The sequence below is a fragment of the Sipha flava genome, unplaced genomic scaffold (genome assembly GCF_003268045.1).
Source record: "Sipha flava isolate LNK unplaced genomic scaffold, YSA_version1 88_pilon_pilon, whole genome shotgun sequence".
NCBI classification, from domain to species: domain Eukaryota; kingdom Metazoa; phylum Arthropoda; class Insecta; order Hemiptera; family Aphididae; genus Sipha; species Sipha flava.
The window spans coordinates 1,398,451-1,423,783 of record NW_020273630.1 but is presented as its reverse complement, the minus strand read 5'-3'; the positions used below and the strand labels follow the sequence as shown (position 1 = coordinate 1,423,783).

Here is a 25,333-nt window from a genome sequence, read left to right as displayed (position 1 = left end):
TTATCGAACAGCGTACATTTAATAATTGTTTTGAAATAATTCCCATAAAACGGTTGTTGATAAAAGCGAATTTAGTATTTCGACGCAGTTGTAAAAGTCCATTTTTTTTTCTGTTTTCGTAATATTTTGTTCGGTACGCGTTTGGACACAACTGCGTTCACACGTTAATTACACGCGAACCGTCTTAATTAGCTCTCGATAGCAGTATCGTAGCGATTGCACCGAGCCGCTGGTAATGTATGTAAGTATTATTATTATTATTATTTAATCATATGACACAAAGTACAATAACACGCACCCGAATAAATATAAATCGCCGCACACGGGCGATAGCCCGTTTAATATTTATACGTAAAATATTACGTACATCAAAATGAACTACTCTAAAGCCAATACTTCTAATTCAAATAATACACAACAGTCAAACACTCCAAAAAAATATAAAGTTCCTCCACTCATAATAAAAAAATATAGACTTCTCTCAGAACAAGAAGAATCAAATTCATCATCTCCAAACTCCGACAATGAATTCAGATCACCACGAAAAACATTTAAAGAATACGACTCGATAAACAAAAATAAATTTTTCTCAACACTAAATCGCTATTCACCATTAGAAAATATGGATACAAACCAAATAGAAACACCCACAAACACAAATTCTACACCACCCAAAGACCAAAACGAAAATTAAAATAATCACGTTACACAACCACATACCACTGATAATACTCAAAAAATACCTCCACTATTCGTAATAAATATATCGCAATTTACATAGTTTCGCAAAGAGATAATAGAAACAATACAAAATGATTTTATAATCACATCAAAATTAAATAAAATTAAAATAAATGTCGAAACAATCGATGACTTTCGTACACTCACCAAATTCCTAGACGAAAAAAAAATATGAATATTACACCTATAGGCTATAAAATCAAAATATATCTCTACAGTCATAAGAATAATAATAATTCTGCCCATGTCAATCACATAATTAGAAGTTATGGAAGACCTAAAAAATTTAAAATACCCAATACAGTCTGTAATAAGACTAACAAATAAAGATAAGGCACCTACACCTCTAATGGTAATACAACTATCAAATCATTCTATATCACAAGACATCTTTACACTTAATACATTACTAAACTGCATAATAATCACCGAATCGCGCCGAAAATCTAAGGATCCTCCTCAATGTACAAATTTCCAGAGATATGGCATATAAATAAATAAATCTTGTAAACTTCAATTCCGCTACGTTAAATGTTTCAAAAGTTCACATCACTATTCTGAATGCACCAAAGTACCAGAAACAACGCCAAATTGTGTTAACTGTAACGTAACACACCTGGCTAAATACAAAGGATGTACTTACTTCAAAAATATTAAAAATAAAAAAAACTAATAACCCACAAAAAACTATACTAACTAAAAATGAATTTTCAGCAAAATCAAACACAAAAATAAACATAAACAACCCTTACCTAAAAATATTAAATTTAACCACATATGCAGAAATAACTAAAGAAAAAACAAATTATTATCAAACTACACAAAAAAATGCAGATCATGTATTCACAACATTTCTAAATGAAAATCTACAAAAAACAATTACATAATTTTTTGAAAACATTCTAAAAAATATAAAGTCAATCATAAGCTCTATTTTCAACTCTATAACAAGCAATCTATCTATACTCGTTAATAATGAATACGATTAATCTAAACAAAATTAAACTAGTTAACTGGAATGTCAATGGCATAAAATCTAAATAATCTACTGTATCACACCATAAAATATCTATAGCTTGTATCACAGAAATCCACCTCGATAATTCCGATAAATTTAAGATCAAAGGCTTTTATGTATATAGAACTGACAGAAACTCAACCCACTTCTCAGGAGAAGTAGTAATATTAATAAAAAATAATATTAAACATCATCAATCCATCGTTCCTGATATGATCAACTTAGAAGCCCTCGCCATAACTGTAACAACAGATAGACATGATATAAAAATAATCTTTGCATACAACTCACCTAACAAAAAAATCCAGAACCAAGACATATCCGAGTTATTTTAAGATAAACCAACCATACTCTTAGGGAACCTCAACTCGAAACATCAAACCTGGGGATGTTTTAAAACAAATCAAAATGGTAACAAACTTCTCAAAATCACATCAAAGCAACGGATAATAATATCACCTCCCCTTAGTCCAACCTTTCAACGACTCGGAAGACAAATCAACTTACGCCACCAAGTCCTAAACGAATTGGATTCAGATCATGTTCCTGTTATCTCTACCATGAATAATCAAATAAAAATTAATCATCCAATTCGAAATTAATTAACTAATTAACGTCTCCATAATATGGGAAGCCTTCAGAGAAAATTTAGATAAAAACTGTAATAACCAAAAACAATATCAAAATATAGATGATATTAATAAGAGCATTGAGTATATAACAGAAGCCATTAAAATAGCAGTCACCCAAGCACAGATTAAAAAAAAAACACAGTAACATAATTTAGTCCACTGACTCCCTCCCAATCACTGTACAATATCTAATCAAAGAAAAACACAAAGTAAAAAAAATTTGGCAGAGAACAAGAAATTTAGGAGTTAAAAGAAGACTAAACCAGTTAATCAGAAGGGTAAAGTGGGAATTAGATAATTTAAAATACAACTTTTACAGAGCTTATTTGGAAAAAATCAATCCAAATGACTCAAGTCTTTGGTTAGCTACAAAAAGAATACTTAAGCAGTGCAATGTAATATGCCCATTAAAAAATGGAATAGCCAAATATGATACAAATGCAGAAGTTCGAAACCTTTGCCGACTACTTCGAATCATGCTTCACCACGGAAGATGACACTCATCATCAAAATGAATACTCAGAAGAAATGTCGAATAAAACTAATGATGAACATAACACAATTATCACGCCAACATCCCCCAAGAAAATACAATTAATCATATCAAAATTAGCAAGCAAGAAAAGTCTCGGCCATAACTAAACAACAAATAAAATTTTAAAAAACCTTACATCAAAAGCATTAACATACCTAGCCTTTCTATTTAACTCGACCATGCGTATAGGTACCTTTCCCCTTACATGGAAACGTGCTATAATAGTTCCAATTCAAAAACCTGGAAAACAAGCAAACTCTCCCACAAGTTATAGACTAATCAGCCAATTACTAACTGTATCTAAACTATACGAAAGGATTTTATTGAATAGAATAAAACCATTCTTACACATAATCCCAAAATATCAATTTGGCTTCAAAACACAGCACTCTACATGCCACCAGATTCAATGTGTATCAGAAATAATTGTAGACGATTTTGAAAACAAACAATATACTACAGCAGTATTCCTCGATTTAACACAAGCCGTTGATAAGGGTCTGGCATTGCGGGCTTGAAATAAAACTGAAAGCACTTAATCTTCCTATGTACCTGTTAAAAACTATTACATAATTCATAATCGACAGAATATTCCAAATGAGAATAGATACAGACTTATCTCTATAATACAAAATCAAATCTGGAGTCCCACAAGAATTAGTATTGGAGCCAACTCTTTTTAACATTATTGTCATGACATCCCCAATCCTTCTAACTCTCAACTGGCAATGTTTGCGGACGACACAACAATCCTCACACAAGATAGTGTATTAGACTTATAAATCGAAAAAATACAATCTTCATTAAACAAAATTACCTCCTGGTCCAAAAAATGGAAGCTGAAACTAAATCTGACTAAAAGCGTGGCTAAAATATTCACCTTAAAAAGATATAATGATTCAAGAAATATTAATATAAACAACCAGATCATACAATGGAAAAGAAAAGATAACTCAGTCAAATATCTTGGTGTTTTTCTCAATGAAAAACTCACATGGAATATTCACATAAACAAAAAACTCACTCAGGGATATGCCAGGATGAGAATTCTCTACTCTTTAGTGAATTTCAAATCAACTCTCTAAATGAAATCATCTCTCCTTCTCTACACCACAATAATTAGACCACTGATAACTTATGCCGATCCTGTATGGGCTGCTGCCTTTATAACTAAAATAAATAAAATCCAAATCTTACAAAATAAGTTCTTAAAGATATGTCTCAAAGCACTGTGCTTCATGAGAAATCGTCAGATCCATAATGACACGGGAATACCCCTGATAAATACATGGAGTAAAATCCAATTGAAAAACTACCACGTTAAACTAAAAAACTTGGACAGTGCTCGTCATTACAATATAGGAAGAAAAACACCCGATAGACGTCTGCGGCCTCGACTTCCCCAGCACATTCTCTTAACAGATATAGAAAACTCATCATCAAAAAATGAAGATCATTATTAATATACAAGACCTTATAATTATTATTATATTCATATATGTTATCACATTATTATGTCACATTATCATATCACCCTCACTATTAATAATTATGTCATTAATAAATTTATAACTTATTTAAATTTATAACAAATAAAATAATAAAAATATAAAAATAAAAGGCACAGCAAATGGTCCAACACGTTTTTGCGAACAAACCGTTTTTTAAATGGTCTCGTAGATGTTCCGAATGCGAGAAAAGGACGGTGTGGAGCCCTATGGCGAAATGTTCTGGTTGTAAGACCTACTGTCACCGGAGGTGCAAAGTGCGCCACGCCGAGTGCTTGGAATCGATGACACCAGTAGTACTTATTTTGCGCATTTCACGGTGACTTTAATTAACGTTCGTTTTTCGAACTGTACCGGACCACCCCGTGGTGGCCGTATCAGTACACTTTTTACGACCGATCTCGGTGGAAGACGTTCGCGGTACAACCACCGACACGGACGAGATGTCATCGTCGGCGACCACGGAAGAATCGACTACGCTTGGAGATCCGATCACGAATAGCACAGGTATAGAGAATCGCGTTTTGATCACCGGCACTAACCGTAAAATATATACATCGCTCTGTCGAGTTATTTTATGACAAAGATCCGAATCGCGGATCGATAATGCCGTTTGAAGTCTAGTAAAAATCGAACTATAGTATTTTATCGAATTCGTAAATCGATGCGAATGCACGTGTGGCACACCTATCGTTTAATTCCGCGCAGATTCCGACTTCGAGATGCGACGATTTCCGCCTACCGGCGACGAAGATCCGCCGGTGACGCAACGTCGTACGACGCAGACCAGAACGTTTTTTGCCAGTCTGTTCTCCGCTTGGTCGTCGCACGTCTAACCTCAGCGGTGGCCGCCGTTGCCGTCGACCGCCGAAGAACTCATCGCAAAGGACATCGCGAACGCCGCCGGAGCGCGGACGACTCGACGGAGCCGAACAACTGCGGCCGGTTGGCGAGCCGATGATGACGATGTGGTCGGGACGAGGACGCCTGACGAATCGCGGGACGATCTTTTTCCAACGGAGACACCCACCGAGAGTAGTCGTTTGTTTTATTTTTATTTTTTCACATACATACACCGACATACACACACAACATACCGAGTCCAAAATCATACAATTCGGCTGGTTGTTGGCTGAACGTGCGGTACCCCAAGAAGTTTTGGCCGATCAACAGAAGTTTCTTTCATTCGTTTAATTGCCGCGACGGTATTCGACTCAGGTGACCGCCATCAGGAGACTCTGTCCGAAGTAGCCGACGAGCAAAAGATTCAGGCGGCAACCACTCTGCCGATGATCGAATGATAGTCGGGGAGGACCAAGTTTGATTCAGGGTGGTTCAAGTCGTTTTCGTTTCCACGTTGATTATTCACTGTTTTCGCATTGTTTCGTCCATTATAATCGTTTTAAACTTATTACGTTTATCACGATGCGCAGACATTTTCCGAATATATACGAGGTTTAGGGTCATTTCAAGACGAATTTGAAATGGTCGAGGAAACTAATATACGCGTACTCTCTTGAGTGGCCAAATGAAGAATGTTTTGAAATTATTTTTCTAACTTCGAAACCTGGGTTTTATCTAATTATCTTTAGAACTTTATTTTGAACCTAAAAATGAATACTTGTAACATATTTCTTGCAAATCAAATTGAACTGAATTTCAAATAATTTGTTATTTTATTATTTCAATTTATTATTTTCTTTAGCATTTTGTTTAAAAATGATTATTCTACAATAAAAACTGTGTTAATTAATCAGATATGTGAAATAATAACAAATACATTTATCTTTATACATTTATCTTCGTTTATCTTGCAGAGTTCTCTTACGAATCGATATGTCACATCAAATTTTCTGACCCTGGCAACTCGGACGTGAAAAACAGGTGATAAATCCAAAATCGATGTCACATTCATGTTAAATTCATGTGAGAAATTTGCAAGAAATATGTTACAAGCATTCATTTTTAGATTCAAAATAATGTTCTAAAGATGAATTCCAGATTTTAAATATAGAAAAAAAATTGTATAAGATTCTTCATTTTATCACTCAAGAAAGTATGCGTATACTAGTTTTCTCAACCATTTTAAAAATACTCTGTATGTACTGTGTACACAGTAAAACTTATTCAGAAAATATTGTAAAATAACGATGGCAAATTAAAAAAATAAATAAAAATAAAAATGTAAAATAAGCAATCAAATTTTTATCACAACTAAAAATCATCATTCATATGTTATTATTGATAAGGTGTGTAATGGTTGTCTATTACAGGTATGGCCTACAGGTCAATCATGACATGTGTTCTAGTCAACCACGACTCACTTCCATTTTTATTACGAATTCTTCAAAAAAGAATTAAAATATTTTTTTGTTCTTTGTAAATATTTTATGATAAATAGAATAAATAAAGGAAGTGTAACATATATGCATATAAAATATATTTTTGGTCGATTGTGACAACCTAGAAAAACTCAGAAGTCCATCAAAAGTCTTTAAAGGTTAAGCACCCCTGGTCTATTATACAGTATTTACTGAATTAGTTTTTCAACTTATACTTTACACTTATACTTCATATACCTAGATAAAAATAAAATAAGACACAAGTATTCAAATACTGCTATTTATTTCTTAATTGGTTGTCATTTTTTTTTAAGTAAAATAAAAACAAAAACAAAATATATATTAATAAATTATTGTCATATTTCTTATTTTATCTAACATCATTCGTCTAGTCATTACGCAACATTTATTTACATTTATTTCAATCCCAATGATTTCCAAAAAATATTCGAGGTGAAACTTAATATAAATTACAATTTATGTTGCGATTCAGCACGTTTCGTGCATTTTTTCGGTGATAATTTTATGCAAAGCTTACGAAAAAAAAATTAACCCTGCGATACAATTGCTATTGCTATACCCACGAAGAAATGATGAATTGCGTCCTTATATAAGAAAAATTATTGTATATCAAATATTATATTAAAATATGTTTCGTTCGAATAACCTAGATGTGCACCGTAAGCTAGATGTATCAAACTTTTGCCGATTTCAAATTATATTTACAATCCATTGTATTTCTTAAGGATAACCGAAAGATATGATTGAAGACGCACACGGTCTTGTACCATGCAATGTTTGTTATAACAATATAGTTAGCATTGCCATTTTAATAATGTTATTTGTTGTACTCAAAGATATTCAAATTTATGTACAGTAAAACCTGTCTTATGCGGAATTGCACGGGACCAATAAAAATTTCCGTTTTAGGCAGGTTTCCTTATAACTGAATATAACGGAAAATTCCGTACTATACAGTTACGATATACTGCACGATTAAAGTTGTAACATTTTCCGGTCAATAATAAAAATAAAAATATTAAAAAAGTAAATAATTATAATAACAAGTATATTAATTAAATATTTCAAAATAATGATAAATTAAAATTTTAAAAACATTTAGTAGGTACTAATAAAATAATATAATATAATAAAATAAAATAGGTATTAATAAAATAATATATGTAATATAATAAAAAAAAGTAGGTCGGTTATAATACAATTATAAATTCCAAAACTCGTGTAATGTTTTTTGTCTGGTTTTTTCTGTAGTGCTGTAATGCTTTTTTCAACTTTTATTTTTGCCCACGATATCGTTTCCAATTACTCACTATCATATTTATTAATTGAAAATTGTTCCAAACTCTTGATGTAAATAATTGCTTCCTTGTATGTTTTCAATTGGTTTTCTTCATCATTTTTTTCATTGTTTCCTTCATTACCTTCATCTTCAGAATCTGATTGATTTGTTGATTGATCGTCAATTAAAACATTTATGTCGTCATCATCCATGTATACATTATTGTCTAAATTTATAAAATCATTAACGCTTTGTGAATTACACATAGAAGTACATAACTGCTGTACGTCTTCATATTCTTCATTATCGTCTTGCTTATCGTCTATTTCATTTTCATAAAACCCAGCCTTTGCAAAACATGATTTAATTGTTTGTGGTTTTAATTTATTGACTCCCTCTTATAATCTCCCACTTAAATGCGCTAAATCTCCCACTCTCCTTCACCAATTATATCTTTCGTCTTTTTTCTCATAGAACTTTACATTTTCTCTCCCCCTTTGGTGCTACCAATACACGTACGACTTCAACCGGTCTTACACAAGGCAGCTGTCTGAGCCCAATTCTTTTTAATATTTACATGTGTTTTATTGCTAATCGTCTTATTTCTCCTGGTCACAGTTGTCTTATGTATGCTGATGATATAGTTATTTACTCCCACAATAGACAAATCAACTTTGCAATCGCCTCCCTTAACGACGCATTATATTCTTTACACAATGTTCTATCTTCTTCCTTCTTCTCAATAGCTCCCGAAAAATGCAAGTCCTTAATTTTCTCCAGACGACACTACCATCAGTTTGATGCCACAACAATAGATGGTTACACAATCCCCTACGCTCCAAACTATACATACTTAGGTCTAAATATGGACCCTAAGCTTCGATGGCCTCACCTTCACGACTTAACTATATTTGCAACCCGCTGGTCTAACTTTCTAAGATCCGTGGCCAATACATGGTAGGGTTCCCACCCCTCTACCTTAATACGTATTTACCAATCCGTCATACGCGCCAAGTTTGATTACTGTTGTTTCTTTTCTGGATCTTCTGCCCTCGCTCACCTTAATAAACTTAATAGATTACAAATCTCTTGTCTTAGATCCATTATAGGTGCCCTAAGATCCACTCCTTCTCCCGCTATTGAAGTCGAAACATCTTGCCAACCACTCCATATAAGAACCAAATGGCTTGCCGGCAAATTCTTACTCAAACAGTTAGCAAACAAAGAACCCTATATCTTCAATACCTTCCTTGAGGTCTATTACTTTTGGCGATATGTCCAAAAGACACTTCCAGTTCTCGCCTTAATAGCGCATTCTCTTGCAGACACACGCAATTATATTATCCAAACTAACAAATTTCCATTATATGAAACTAATTTCCAATCCTTACTTTTTTCCCCTATCACTCATCAAAATAAAATCTTTCTAAATCACTCGCGAATCTTTCTGATTTCCGCACCACCCAATTATGTGAACAATATCTTTCTCGATTTCATTCATAACACCTTTCCGCTCTTCATCCTAATTTTCACAGACGGTTCTGTCTCTCCCCTATCAGCTGGATATTCCTTTTACATCCCGGAGTTCCACATTTCCTTCTCTAACAATCTACCTCCCACGGCATCTTCTTTCACAGCTGAATGTTTCGCTATTATTGAAACACTCAACGCAATCTCATCCTTACCTTCAAACAAATATCTCATCGCCACTGACTCTCTATCCTGTCTTCAAGCCCTCTCCTCTAACGTTTTCAAATCACATCTCTCTCCTCTCATAATCACTATCAGACATTTTTTATTTTCCCTTACAGAATCTGGCTCGGACATTCAATTTATATGGGTACCAGGCCATACTGGAATTGCGGGAAACGAATTCGTTGACAAGCTAGCTAAATCTTCTGCTTTCCTCAGATGCCCTCCAAGTACGAAAATTCCATGGTCTGATTTTATCCCTATCCTTAGGTCTTGTACTTCTAATCTTTGGCTTAGATACTGGGTCTCACTCCCTCCTTACTTCGCCACCTGGTACAGAAAGATATCTCCAACCATTCCAACACTACCATGGTTTCATAACATCGATCTTTCTCGAAAATGCATAACATCGTTCTCTCGCCTCCGGTTTGGTCATACACGACTTCCTTCTCATTCCTTTAAACTGTCATTGAACGATTCCCCTCTCTGTACACTACACAATGACCCTATGGTCTGTAATATTAATCATCTACTCTTCATCTGTCACAGCTTATCAACACATCGTGACCACCTATTATCTATTTTGAATACCTCCAACATCACTTTCGACCTTATAAGTATACTTTCAAACCAACAAAAAAACATCATAATAAATATAATATCTTTCTTTAACCATTCAGGCTTTTTAATCTAATCTTATACTGTACTGTTTCTACGGTAATTGTAACTGTAAACTGTAATTGTATTTTGTAATTTGTAATTGTATTTTGTAATTTGTAATTGTATTTTTAATTTGTAATTGTTGAAACTAATTGTACCCACGAAGTTTAAATAAAAAAAAAAAAAATTATTGACAGCTACATTTAACCATTGAATAATTTAGATAGTACTGATATTTTATCGACATTAGCAATAAATGATTGTATCAGAAGTCGGCGATAATACAACTTAACATAGTAAATAATACCTTGATCCATAAGCTGTGTAATCGAAGTTGTATTGGGAGAGAACCAAGCTAATTTAATGTTTGATAAATCGAGTTTTGGATGACATGCAGCATTATCCAAAAAAATAATGATATGTTTATTTTTTTTTAACATTTTACTGTTAAATTTTATTAACCAATCTTCCATAATACTCCAGTTATCCAAGCCTTTTTGTTAGAGTACCATGAAACTGGCAATTTTTCTACATCAATATTTTTGAAACATCGAGGCTTTGCTGCTTTTCTTATTACTAATGGTTTTTCCATTTCACCGGCCATATTTCCACAAAGAAGAACAGTTATTCTTTCTTTTGAAAGTTTACCACCTTTACATTGTTCCCCTTTTAATTTCAATGTTTTTGAAGGAATAGCGCTAAAAAATAAACCTGTTTCATCGCAGTTATAGATACAATCACTATTATAATCTTTTATCAGCTCACCTATTTTTGATTTCCATTTATTTACTTCGTCAACATTGACATCATTAGATTCTCCACATACTTGATTCCATGAAATATTATGTCTTTTTCTAAAACATTCCAACCAACCGTTGGAACCTTTAAGATCGGTGTTCCCCAATTTAATCGCGATGTCCTTGGATTTTTCCTGAAGCATTGGACCACTAATTGGAATGTTCTTAGATCTAGCTTTAACAAACCAATTCCAAACTGCTTTGTTAATTTCATCATTAACAGTCTTCTTTAAACTTCGTTTGCTTTTCCCATTTCCTAATAAGATTAATGAATATGACTTACCTTTTAACCATTCTTCTCTAATTTTAATTTTGTTTTTAATTATGTTATAAATTTGCGTTTTCCTGCATTTAAAAGTATTCATTAATGATTTAACACTATTTCCTTTTTCACTTTCTTCGATTACTTTTATTTTTTCATTTAAACTTAAACAAATTTTAGTCATTGTGAGAACAAGTAGGTACGACGATACGAAACGACAGGTGATCTTCGACTACGCCACTACGGTGACAATAATAAGCGCTAATTTATAGAATCAAGATACAATTTAGTTATCTATCAATACGTATTAACCGCTGACCTTAATAATTGTTTAGTAGCAAAATAAATGTGGGCATCAAAAATATTTTTGTTCATTTTATGATATGTTTTTTCATTTGTTAAAGGTTTATATGATTTACGGGACCAAAAAATAGCTTCCCGTTTCACGTTAAACAGGTTCCGTTTTATCAAGGGTTTAATCCTATGTTAAACTATAGAAATCTGCCGGGACCATAAAAAATTTCCGCACAGAACAGGATTCCGTCTTATCAAGGGTTCGCATAAGACAGGTTTTACTGTATGCATTTAACCTCGTAGAAAAAAAGGCAGAAAAATAAAACATCATGTAAAATGTAAATCTGCCGTCTATCTACAAAAAATAATAAAATACGAATATCAAAATTTACGTTATAACTTTTAACAAATATATCCATTATATTTTCACCCGTGCGTAAACGAATTGAACTAAAAATAATTTACACAAACAATTCGGTGATCATAAGCTATGGTTGGAAATTACAAACAATAGAATAATCCAAAATTTATTTGGGTATAGTCAACATCCTCGTGATTGTTCCTCGGGTAACGATAATGTACTGTTTAACTGAAGTTCACATTGAAATTGAACATTTATAATTTATTTGTTCGGGACACAGTTAATTAACATCGGAATGGATATTCAATATTTAGAATTGTTGGAAATCCTAAATTCGTAATTGCATACGTTAAAACGGAATGACAAAAGTCTTTAATTAAATTAAATTTAATGTACGGTTTGTGCATGTACAGGTAGTCATTGGCGAACACCGTCCGTGATGAACATTTCATTCAACTGTTAAGTTTCCCAACTCACTGAATTCATTGTAAGCCCTATGTTTTTAATACCTGACAGATATCTGATGCGGCATAATACTTCTCCAGCGTCTGGTGATGTGATAAAGTGTCATCGTGTATGGACGGCTGACTTTTCAACGTTTTGGACGACGACCGGTGAATGTGCGGTATTGCGTATTCCTCTTGAGTGACGATATCTCGTACATCTGAAATATGTTTTACGGCTAAAATGACTAATCGAATAATGACATTACTTTCGTTTTTCGTTTTAACCACTTTATCGAAAACATTAAGTACGGAAATAAAAATATTTTACATTGTTTTTAGGGAAAAGTGTTTTAATTAAATGATAAAATGCAGAATGCGTTTTCAGTTTGCAAAATGACTTTTCTATTCCTTATATCGACACGTAATAATGTTAACTTTAAATATTTTCTAAAATAATTTTCGTACTGAATTTAATTTTATTTCAATCAGTATTTATAAAAATGATTGTTGGATATTCAAAGGTTCAGAAACTACTGGACTCGCACTCCATGTTGAAGGTCCAAAACCATTGAAATCCTTCGGTAGCTTCTTAAACACCCCCAAAAATGTTTTAGTAATTTTTGGTATATTTGTCACATGAACAAAAAAACTAAAAATAGTTTTTAATGATAATTATAGTTATTTTGTTGGCACGTGTTATGTTCCGTTAGGTTGCATAAAATAATATAATGAAATCCAGCAATAGCAATGCCAGTATATAAGCACACACTTTGAGAACAATGAATTGAAAATGATAGTAATTACAGTACGGAAATGTGACTGATTGCGAAAATAATTGAAAATATAACTCTCGATATGGGAATGACAGTTAATTAATTAATTTAATAAACGAATACTGTTGTTATTGAAATGAAATTTCTTCGGAGCGTTTTCTTATTAAATTATTTGTAATAAATGTCAAATTAAAATATAATAAATATACTTTGTATTTATTTAATCGTTCCTATATCAAGCCATAGCATATAAAGACCTAGTGCTATTGATATTAGTAAAGTTTTTGATGAAATGACCAGGCTTAGGTAAAATACTTTTTATTAGTACTTTGAATAAAATAAACTCGAATACTTATAATTTTAGTATTCAGAATACGTACTCCAAGTATCAAATATTTACAAAAAACGATATTCATTAAGTATTTTAAATACTGCAAAATTAGTATTCTGGGTATTTTAAATATTCATTACTTAATCAAACATAAATAGTAATCAATAGCATGTGCACGTAGTGTGTATAGGTCAACTGAATCGATATTAATGGTCATTCAATTTAGTTACATCATTGTAATTGGTTTTTTTCGAATTAAAACGACGTATATTCATCAATAAGATTAAGTGTAAGTTAAAAAAATTAATCACTTATTTTGATTCGGTAAATGCATTAATTTTGTATAGAAAAAATAAAAACTAGATAAATAAAAATTACTTAAATTTTCTTTTAAAATAAAACAATTAAAAAAAAAAAAATTTTTTGAATTATTACATTTTTGTTATTTGAGCAACCCAAATGGTGTAAAAGCTTAACTTAATTAAGATGTATTTTATTTAAGATTTGATTTTTATATAAATAAAAAAAAAAAAAAAAAAAAAGGAAATTAGTCAAAAATATGATTGTAAATCCTCATGATTAATGTGCTAAGATAATACTTTTCTGTATATTATTATGTTATGGTTACCTCATGGTTCGCGAAAATAATAAAAAGAAACTGTATATTAAAGGTATTTATTTAATGTTCCGACAGAACTAAATTATGTTTTATGTAGCTTCAAATTGTGATATAATATTTTAAAATATAAAAAAAAAAAAACTTATAAAAAATAAAATAAAACACATATTGTCTATAGCATTTATTTATTATTTGTTTTATTTATTTCATTTGTTGATTTTAATTATTATTAAATTTTTATTGAATTTTATAATACATTTTATATAAAGAAAGATTTATAATATAGACTTTTTTCTCATACAAATTTTTATTATTTTATTTTTTTATTATAGAAATTATAACATTAAATTACAAGATTTCAATCAATATTATTATTATGTAATTATTATTGAGTAAAAAATTACACGTTTACTGTGCATTATAATTATAGTGTCCGTAGTCTTTATTTTGAAGTCGAATTGGAAAATGAAATTAATTATGCATTTAATTAAAGTGAAGTTATTCGGTGTGAGAGAGTTTGGTATGAAGAGAGGAAAAATTGTTTTTAATGTTGTATATTATATTAGAGAGCTGGACAGTTAATAATAAGTGACGAAAATCGCAACGTTTACTGCTATAGTTAGCGAGGGAACATGATGTAATAATGGTCAGTTCTAACATGTGCGCATGTATCGGCAGTAAATTATGGCCATTCGCAGCCTGGAGTAATACTTTTTTTTTGAATGGCTTACATTAACTTTCTAAGATCATGGGGAGATTTCTTTAAATGTAGAGGTGGATGAAACTGAAGGGTTATACCATTTAAGCTTCAATAACTTATGGATGGATTGACGAAGAAGAGAAATAAGATATGTGTAAGGACATACACCAGAATCAGACAGATTACCGTTATTAGCCGTGTTAGCCAGAAAGTCAAGTCGTTCATTTCCAGAAATTCCAGTACGATCTGGAATCCAAATGTAGGATACTGAAGTGGAACTGGATTCTTGAGGCAGAAGTATTGGAAAATATTTGTAGTAGAGTAGGTTGCTATATATGGATTATAGACTAGCTTGAGAGTCCGATATATTTAAGTAATTTTAAGAAGAAAGAGATTTGACACAAGGGAAAGCCTCTAGAATAGCCCAGCATTCAGATATAAAAAAAGAAACAGAGAGAAAGATAAACAGCCGGTCATAATTTAAGTTGTGTGATACAAAATGCATAATCAATTATTGATGTTCTGACCGATCCATCGGCATATTAACTACATATAACAAAATATTTATTATGTAAAGATATATTATAATTGGTTAAAATTTAACTAAATTTATTTATAATTCATTTGAAATAACATGAAATTAATACTCAAAGTTCATTAAAAACAAACACATTTTAAATTTATTAAAAAAAATTATCAAGTTTAATTTTAGTTGTAACTTATCCATGCTTAACAACTGATAAAATTATTTAAAATATAATATTATGCTATAGTTTTAAGAATAATTCTAGAAGAAGTATTAAAAATTATAATTGAAAGTATTTTGAAAACTGTCTATGAATGAAAATAAATATATCGTCGTAATGGAAATATTATATTAACGCATAAACATATTATTCTATTATACAATATATATATATAAATATAAGTGAAAACTTCTTGAAACGATAAATTTGAAAAATGTTATTAGAATCTTAAATGTGTGTTTTTGATGGATGGGGAAGGAGAAAATTCACAGAAGCTTCTAAGATGTCTGATGCACAATATTCATTTTTTTTTTTTTTTTTTACTTCAGCTGAAAAATGTGTGCATAACAACTTTAATGAAATTTCTTTCGCCTCATATCCCATCGCATGCCTGCCATCCACCTAATTGCGACACATTTCCACGCAGACTATATAAACGGAGACAAAAAAAAAAAAAAAAAAAAAAATAATAATAAAATTACATCGTTTTTACTGACGTTGGGGTGGTGCTGGTGCAATATCAATAGCATCAAAATCGTACTTGTGTCACGCGGGACGTAGTGTTGTCATTTAGTGAGGAAAAATAGTCACTTTTATAATATTCAGTTGTATACGTAATTGAATATTTTTTTCAACGTAAAAATAAATATTTTTTTTGCCAATTTCTGTGTTTTTGAAATTATACTTACACTGTTTGAATTAATTTCATAATTAGAAAGTGCATTTGAATATTATACCTATTTATTATTTTTTAAATAAATAATAAACTGTTTATTTTGATTAATAACGGTTAGTAATTGAGAATATACTATAAAATATAGGTGCACAACTGTACATGTTTAAACTACAATCAATTGTAAAGTATAGCGAATCTGATATCAAACGTCTGTCGATACGCAGATATTTAAAACACGGGCGGTTTGTTATTCGCAAAAATATTTGGTTTCTAACAGCGGTCCTCAAACTATTTTTTTTCAAGTACCACTAATGCATATCATAGATCAACCATTGAAAGTCTATCGCACGCCACCATTTAAGAGCCGTTGGCTTAGTAGATGCGAGTAGAATAAACTTTTTTTTTGTAGGTATTAATTTAAAATCGAATAGTTTCAGGTGGTAAATGTGCAGTGGAAAAATAATTCCTGCATATTCAAGAATATAAATTCCGGAGGCGGTGAATAACGTTACAGTATGTACAGTAATAATAATAATAATAATATACATTTGTGTGGATCGTATTGAAACCGAAATACATAGAAAAAAACCCGATAACGGAAACGCTGATTTGGTGCGTGTGGAGGGCGTATTTGCCAATTTTTTTGGAAACGGACCAAAATGGTTTTGCACGTTTTTATTTCGCTCTTGGGTAACATTACAATACTACACATAATATACGTATGCATTTTAAAACATCTATATGTAATAACTAGTGTTCGTTGGGTATGAACATTTTCTCGGTGTGCCGAAAAAGTTGATATTCAGAAAATGTAAACACTCGACAGTTTAATTTTGCCGAGGTGTTTGTATACGATATTTTTTTTTTTTTTTTTTTTTTTTTTTTTTGTAATTAAAAATGGAATTTACACGGAAAAAAAAAGAAAAAAGACACAAGATGTATTGCACGATTGTAGCTATTGTGAAGAATAAATTATATTAAGTGGAAACGTGTGCATAAAATATTTTACCTGTGGGTATATAATGTAGTATTCATGTCCAGTGCAGTAGTTCTTTTAAAAATGATTTTTATTGGCACTCCCATCTTTAGATCAATAAAACAAAACCAGAGTTTTTGATTGCGCATCATTGGTATCGACCACCATATGATTTGAAAGCATGTCATATTATTTTTTTGGGACGCAACGAGGGTATATTAGTTCTCCCGTTTTTATATTTTGGAATTCAAAAATTGCTATCAGTATAAGTTGGTTAGGTTAGCTTGTGTTCTTACACGTCTTTGCGAGTCACGGATCTTTTCCCATAGAGGATTGCTAGAGCTCTTCGAACGAAATTGACATTTGTACGGGGCCGTTTGCTTTTATTCGTGCAGAAAAATTTTGAACTTTACGGTTCCTCAGCGAACCAGATATGAAATCGATAACATTACACGTACCCGTGTATAACGCGAAATCGAACAGGAAAAGAAACGACTCAATGCGTATTTCGCAAGACTTATTGTTTGCACATTATGCACCATATAGATATATTGATGCGAAGTCAAAGTTTTGCCGATTTCTGGAGGGGGGGGGACCGTTTGTGTCGCAGGTCGTTAATCGATTTTTTTTTTATTTGACTTTAATTTTAAACGTAACCATTTCATCGTCGACATGATAGTACATCTGGCCACAAACGTCGTCGGAATAAGCGCGATGGCACGTTTGTGCAGCCTAGTACAGCGGTGACGCGCAACAGAACCGTAGGATGAAACGTGCGGTGCCTGGGAAAAAAAGCTCGCGCACGGCACCTCCATCGACCCTTCCGCCGAGAAGGACGCGCACACTTACCCGTGTAATCGGGGCTCAGGAGCACCGAAGGTCTGCGCGCAACCCCGTACGGCCTGTGGTAATTGCTGTTGCTCTTGTCCGAGTCTTCGTCCAAGTCCACTTGACCGTACACGTGCCCGTTGGCGTTCACCCGGACCGGTAGCTCCTGCGAACACACGAACGAAAACACGCGTGAGATTAATATAAACGATCCGCTCGTTGCTGCACGCGGTGAAACGTTACGCAGCGGTATTTCGAGCGACCGGGAGGAAAACAATTCGCCCCCTTCCCTTGAATCCGTATTTAACGAATTGATTATATGTGAGATACACATTTCAAATTTTTTTAATGTAGATCATTTTATAACGAAATCAAACTACGTGTGTGAATACTGAATTGAGCTTTTTTTCGGGTTCATACTTAGTGAAAACCAAATAAAACATTAGCGTAACTTTCAAAACACAGACAGGTGTTAAAAAAGAAATACACAAAAGTCGATTATAAGTGGATCCAGCATTAGATTATAAAAAAAAAAAAAAATCACAAATATTAAGGACTTACCTGAGTTAGATACAACCAAAATTCTTAATTGTAAATTTTGAGCCTGAATTAAAAAAAAAAATCGAGCTACCCTTCCTCCTCAAAAGAAAGTCTAAATTCACCTATCACCGCGATTGTTGCGAGATACGACCAACGGTTTACGGCAATAGAAATTATAATCAAATACGTCCGAATCGTCATTGGAAATTTAGTGCATTCGTAGATATTGCGTACCGATATGTTGGTGTCGATATCAAAAAAGAGTTACCGTTTTATTGTTACATTTAATAACGTTTTCAGCATATTTTCATGGATTTCGCTACCCCATTAAAAATGTCGGTTTGGCGGTCGATGTTTTCACCCTATATGGTCTCATTTGTATTTAATTTTTATTATATGCGTATATACATATGTGTAACGCGAATACTATTCAAAAGGTATACCCTCCCTTGTGTATCCATTATGCATCGAATACACATTTTAAAATTGTTTTTTTTTTTTTTTGTGAGCTGCACGGACGAAGTGTCGATTAATACCACGGGTTTGGATTTAATTTCATCCAATTAAAATGAGGCAATCCGGATAACGGTGGTGAGTTTAAAATTCGTTCGTATAAATTAATTTTATCGAATCGGCACGTAAAGTGATTACTTAATTTTAAATTAATTCTCGCACAAATACTGTTTGCGCGCATTATTTCGTTCGTAAATCTATTCACAAGTAAATATTAGTAATATTATAATACAGTAAACTCTCGTAGTGGTAAAACCAAGCGGGTGTTGTTGAAGAAATGTGAAAATGAATAACACGTATATTGTACATATAAATATTGTATTATTTTTATATTAACTAATGCAAGGCATTTATTTTCAGTGTTTCATTGGAAACGTAAGACATATTTAAATCGATTATTTATAATAAGTGATAAGTCGCAATATTTTGAAAATTACTCTTTTTTAATAAATATGTCCTGAGTGTAAATGGATAGTTTACTTTTGAAAGAAGTCGACTTTGTATGATACTTATTTTAATATAGCAATTTAAACATTTAGTTTATGAACAGTGCCTAACCTAGTACCGTAGTTGACCCTATTCATAAATAAATACAAATTTTTCTGATCAAACTGTTTTGATAATAACGGTTGTTAATTTCCTGCGAATACAGTTGTTTGTGATAATTAAACATTAACAATGATAATACGATTGGTATTAATATTGTTGTTATTTTAATACTGATAATATAGGTAAACGATTATTAAATTCATATTTTTATATTTGTAATTTATAAATTTATAGTACAACAATATTACTTATTAGTAGTGTTGAAATAATTATGTAAAAACCATCAACATGGAGTCAGATAGTGCATTTAGTGATGTTGAAGTAATGTAGAAAAGAAAACTTGGCATTCATAATACAGACTTATAAAGACGTCTATAGACGTATAAAGTAAATGAAATTTATTTTATTAAAGTTTTTCGTGTAAAAGGCATAGAATATACAAATTATCGTGGAAAATATGGTAAAAGAAAGAGAATTAGAACCACCTTGCAGGTAATTAAAAAATCACTTGAAATATTATTAAAACATCGTGTTATGAAGGTATCGAATACAATTTTTTTTTATAGTTCTGCAAAAAAAAAAAAAAAAATGCTTTCAAAAGTTTACCAGTGATGAACAAAACTTCAATTTAACGAAGTTCAAGATGTTTTTCTTATGGGTCAGATTGAAGCTTTTTACATATATTAAAGAAAGCCAAGTAAAAATAATGGTGCTAAAAGAAGTAGCAGTTACAAGTATCTTTTTTTGAAACAAGAACTGAGGATCCTGGTATGTAAAAGTACTTCCATAAGTACTGTTATTCGAAAAAACTTAACTCGTATTCAGTAATTTTTATTGATAGGATAGACTCCCTTAGGAAAAAAAGGAAAACAATAATCAAAAACAAATTGGTATTAGTGTTATTTAGCAAGTTAAAGACTCCATTGAATCATTTTCAGTGAAAAAATGTCATTATTCACCTCAAGAAATACAATATCTGGATGCTAAGTTAAATATTAAGATAATGTTTTATATATTTATAGCAAAGTCTGCTCTGACTGAAATAAAATATAAATTTTTTTCAAAATATTTAAAGATCATTTTAATTTCAAGTTTGGTCGACCTCAAGTAGATACGTGTTGCGATTGTGAGGAATTAGAAGTAAAATTGAGAAGTCCAAGCTTAAATTATACTGCAAAATGTGTTGTAGCTGCTGAGCTTTTGGTTAAATTGATATTCATAAATTTAAATAAGTAGAGTACATAAAAATTTTATTTATTTTTTATCATTTTTTCCATGCAAAATTGTATGAGAAAAATAGTTATTTTTAATTTCCCGAAAGTTTCACTTTTAGGAATTGGTCCCTTTCACATAAACAATCGATTCATTTTTTCCCTTGATAGAACCTTCTACCTATAATATATAAATATATACACGATTATCTTAATCTATACTTTGGAGTGTAAGACATTCTGTAATAAAATGCTAATATCTCATAACGTTGAATTTTTATTTATTGCAAGATTCAGAACAACCTTTGCATCACTTGACGTTTACTACTCGTATTCATTTTTCACGATAAATTATGTTTTACATGAATAATATTGTATCAATTTTTAATTAATTTCCAGTTTGGTTTTGTATGATGACTTTTACAATGGCTGTAAGACTACAGTATAATTGAAGCCTAGAATTCGGAAACGTCAGACATTTTGTCAGAAACTGTTTTATGTTTTAAAAGTAATGTTTTTATAAATATAATAAATGTAATTGTACTTTTTCATTGTTATTTTTGCCGTTGCACTTTGATTTTTCGTTCCAAATGTTTCATTTTATCGTACATATATTATTTGCAAAATATTTTATTGCTATACGGTTATTTACGTGATGAGAAAATAAAATGACGTAAACATTTGTTTTCGGCTATTGCAAGAAGTACAATTCAAATTTTATTTTATAACGGTTTTTGTGTGTTCATCCGGAACGAATATTATTAAAACGACGTATTTGACAGATATCTGTTTACGACGCGGCATACCGAAACGCAGTGAAAAGTCAACATTGTTATTTGAAATTCTCAAGTATTTTCTACGTTGATCCGACTTTGATTCTCATCTCGAGACCTCGAATCTGACCGTACATGCAGCGATCATCCATAAGCCTCGTCTGCCCACTCTCTTAACTTTCCGAAATAAATCCTCCTCTTACCTACTACATTTGTAACCACTATTGTAATATTTCATTCTGATATTTACAACGATGTTAGTTTACCGGGTTCAAATTTCTGCGCTCTGTCTACGGTGTAGTTGCCGATATTTTAATGTCGTTTTAGGCGACTAAATTGTTCATTAAAGTCAGGGACCAGAACCGTAACCGAAAAGAACCGGTACTAGAACCGGTTAACCTTTAAAATTTAGGAACCGTAACTGAAACTGGAACCTTAATTTCAAAAAATGAAAAACCGTAACCGTAACCGTAACCTTAATTATAAAAGGGTTAATTTAATTTAGGTCAGTTATTTAGACTAGTAAAACTATGGTAATGACTATTTTGTTTGTCCATTTGTCGGTTCAGAAAAATAAAAACTTTTAATGTTTTTACTATTTTGTGTTGTAAACTGTAATAGTGTAATGCATATATTAAGTAAATTTGTAACATTGTTATTATTATTTTTGTATTTTTATTAATAAATTAAAATTTACAATAAGTATATCATCTATCTTGTTTATTAAGTATTAAATATAATTAATGTTTATACAAATTTGTAGCTATCGAAAATATTTGTCAAAGACCTAGAAAAATAATAATAAGTGAGATTCAATTATTAAACATAAATAACATTAGTCCAAATGTTATTAGAACAACTGTTTTTAAGGCAAAATTAATGATTTTGGAGTTTCCCTAAGAATGACAACAAATGATATTTCTGCATTACGAAGAAGTGTATACTGTGCTCGTTATCAGATTTTACCAATGAATCCAACATGTATAGTTAATATTCATAGTACTGTAAGTTCAGTTAATACTTTGACGACTAATGATGAAGAATTTTTGTTAGCGAATGATGACATTTCTAATATTATAATATTTTCCTACAATACCAATTTAAAAATGTTATGTAAATGTGAAATAATCTATGTTGACAGCACATTTTAATATTGACCTTCTTTATTTACCCAATTATTTACAATACATGGATTAGTTAATACGTATTATATACTTTTAGTTTTTTATTTACTAAGAGATAAAAAGATTAAATCATATAAGGAAGCATTATTTCAAGTTGTGCAAAAATGTTTAAATTTAAATTTAATATTCATATTAATTAATATTTTATATTATAATTTATTAATACTTATGGATGTAATTTTTTAAAACTTGAAATATACTCGTATTATAATTTATATTTTTTGTGACACTTTTAAATGTTTAAAAATGACGATATGTATTTTTTCAAAACTCTATCGAGACAATATTTGACTTATCCTTGTTTTTTAATTTATAAATAGTTAAATTGAATGGACATATTTTAATATGAAATTATGCAATACTTTAAAAACTCTAATATAATTGTACCTATATATATATATATATATATATATATATTATATTATTATTATTTACTTGTATTAAAATTTTTAATAAAATAATATGTAACAATTGTACATGATTTCCAAACGTCTTATCACAAAAATAAATTTTGGCAGAAACGGGAACCATACCTTTTTCGTTTTTGGTAATATAAGGCAGTGCGTAAATCAAAGATCCGGATTTTTGGCGAAAAAGGTACATGCCCATCAGAATTAACCAAAATCAACCGGTTCTAGAACCCTTACTCTTTTAAAAAACTGAAACTGAAATCGGAACCCTTAAAAATTAATTGAACAACCAAAACCGAAACCGAAACCGAAAAAACCTATAGGTTCCAGTTCCTGATTAAAGTACCATGCGGAAAACTCATATTATGTTCACAATCTAAATATAACTTCTGTATTACACGTTGTTTTAATACTCATAGTAATTATTATTGTTATTAAACACGGTGTACGCGTTTCGAGTTTAATTGTTTTAAATTTTCGCTCGTAACACGTCCCCCCCTCCGATTGTCATATATTAAATTACGGTACACGCCATATTTTATCCGTGTAATATTATATTTTACTGTATTAAATGATGAATGTAATATTGTAGTATAATTATGTTACTTTAAATTAATTCTGTTGTTTCGTAAGCTTACTATAAGGTTCATAGATGTGTTTACGATAAGGGCCGGGTCCCCCTCAGTGGAATGTGCTTCCAACGAAATCATGCCCGGATAAAAAAAGTCGTGCGATCTGTACTCAGTTTTAAATATATTTTTCTTGTCTTGATACCCTAATGGTTATATTTTTCGGTCTTAATTAAAAAATATTCCTATCGTTGCGAGTTTTTTAACATAAAAAATAAATATTTCTTTATATCGAAAAAAGAAAAAGAAAAAGAAAAAATAGGTCTCAAGATTTTAAATTTTGTTATGCCCTCTCGGCCACCAAAGCCTGAACACGTCTATGATACTTGACTGTGGTATAATAGCATCTACGTACACGTATAATTTTCCAATACCTATTAATATAATTATTAGAAAACGGCCCAGTTAAGATTTACCGAGTCCGAAATGCTTAATATAATATTATTATATTAATATTTATTATAAATACGCTGTTATATTGCATACAAGTAATGGAGTCGCTTGACTTTTTCAATGTACACTAATAAGTTAGGTGAATACTTGAATTATTAAAAAAATATTATAAATTTATACACGTAAATTGTATGTATATATATATATATATATATGTTTGAGTGCGCATATACACACTGACACACTGCTAAACCAAGTTTTACAATCGTCATTAATGCACGCGCGTGTTTGTGTTTGTATGTGTGTGTGTGTGTTCATTTATACGTATACCGAGTGAAATAAGCTCATGACCCACTTTGAAAGTTATCGGAAATATATTATTCACTATAATCACGGAATTACTGCCACGGAAGCACTGTACCTATTGTTGCAGATCTGAAATAATAATGTAATATGATACGATAGTCATAGTAGTTAAAGCGAAATCCGTTTGTATTAGTAGACACGGTACTGATCTACGGCAGGCTTTTATTGTAATAACTAATAATGAAAATACCAATATAAGTAAGTCTTACTACTCTGAGGCAATTATGAACTCAGATGTGGGAGAGATATCAATGTAAAATTTCATAAAAAAAAGTTAACTCCTTACATTTACATGCTTATTTGTGTGACTTTTTGTTGTTCTTTTGCATTTTTTACGGTTGTTTATGTATTCATAATAGAACACTATGAAACGATCAAATCAAAACGGTTTGTTCGATTTAGATTACAGTACGTGTGTACAGGAAAGTAATTCGATGCGAAACTTTAAAACGTGACCTTATCATAATTCTGAATACTTAAATCACATACTATATTAACATAAATTAATAATTAATAATTTCAAAATAA

The 25,333-nt window shown here is 31.1% G+C and overlaps 2 protein-coding genes across 2 annotated transcripts in view; both read right to left on the bottom strand.

Moving 5' to 3' along the window:
• Nucleotides 1-25,333, bottom strand: part of LOC112693509 (discoidin domain-containing receptor 2) — a 347,933-nt gene that overhangs the window by 28,776 nt on the left and 293,824 nt on the right. Inside the window, exons 11-12 of the mRNA XM_025568621.1 lie at nucleotides 18,259-18,403; nucleotides 12,652-12,806 (exon numbers count right to left, since the gene is read on the bottom strand). Coding sequence (XP_025424406.1) covers nucleotides 12,652-12,806; nucleotides 18,259-18,403 — 300 coding nt within the window. The remainder of the gene's footprint in view (nucleotides 1-12,651; nucleotides 12,807-18,258; nucleotides 18,404-25,333) is intronic.
• LOC112693510 (tigger transposable element-derived protein 7-like) lies at nucleotides 11,024-11,700 on the bottom strand. Its single transcript, XM_025568622.1, has 2 exons — nucleotides 11,194-11,700; nucleotides 11,024-11,126 (listed from the first exon to the last, which is right to left on the bottom strand). The coding sequence occupies exons 1-2, from the start codon at nucleotides 11,669-11,671 to the stop codon at nucleotides 11,104-11,106; spliced, it is 501 nt and encodes a 166-aa protein (XP_025424407.1). The 5' UTR covers nucleotides 11,672-11,700; the 3' UTR covers nucleotides 11,024-11,103.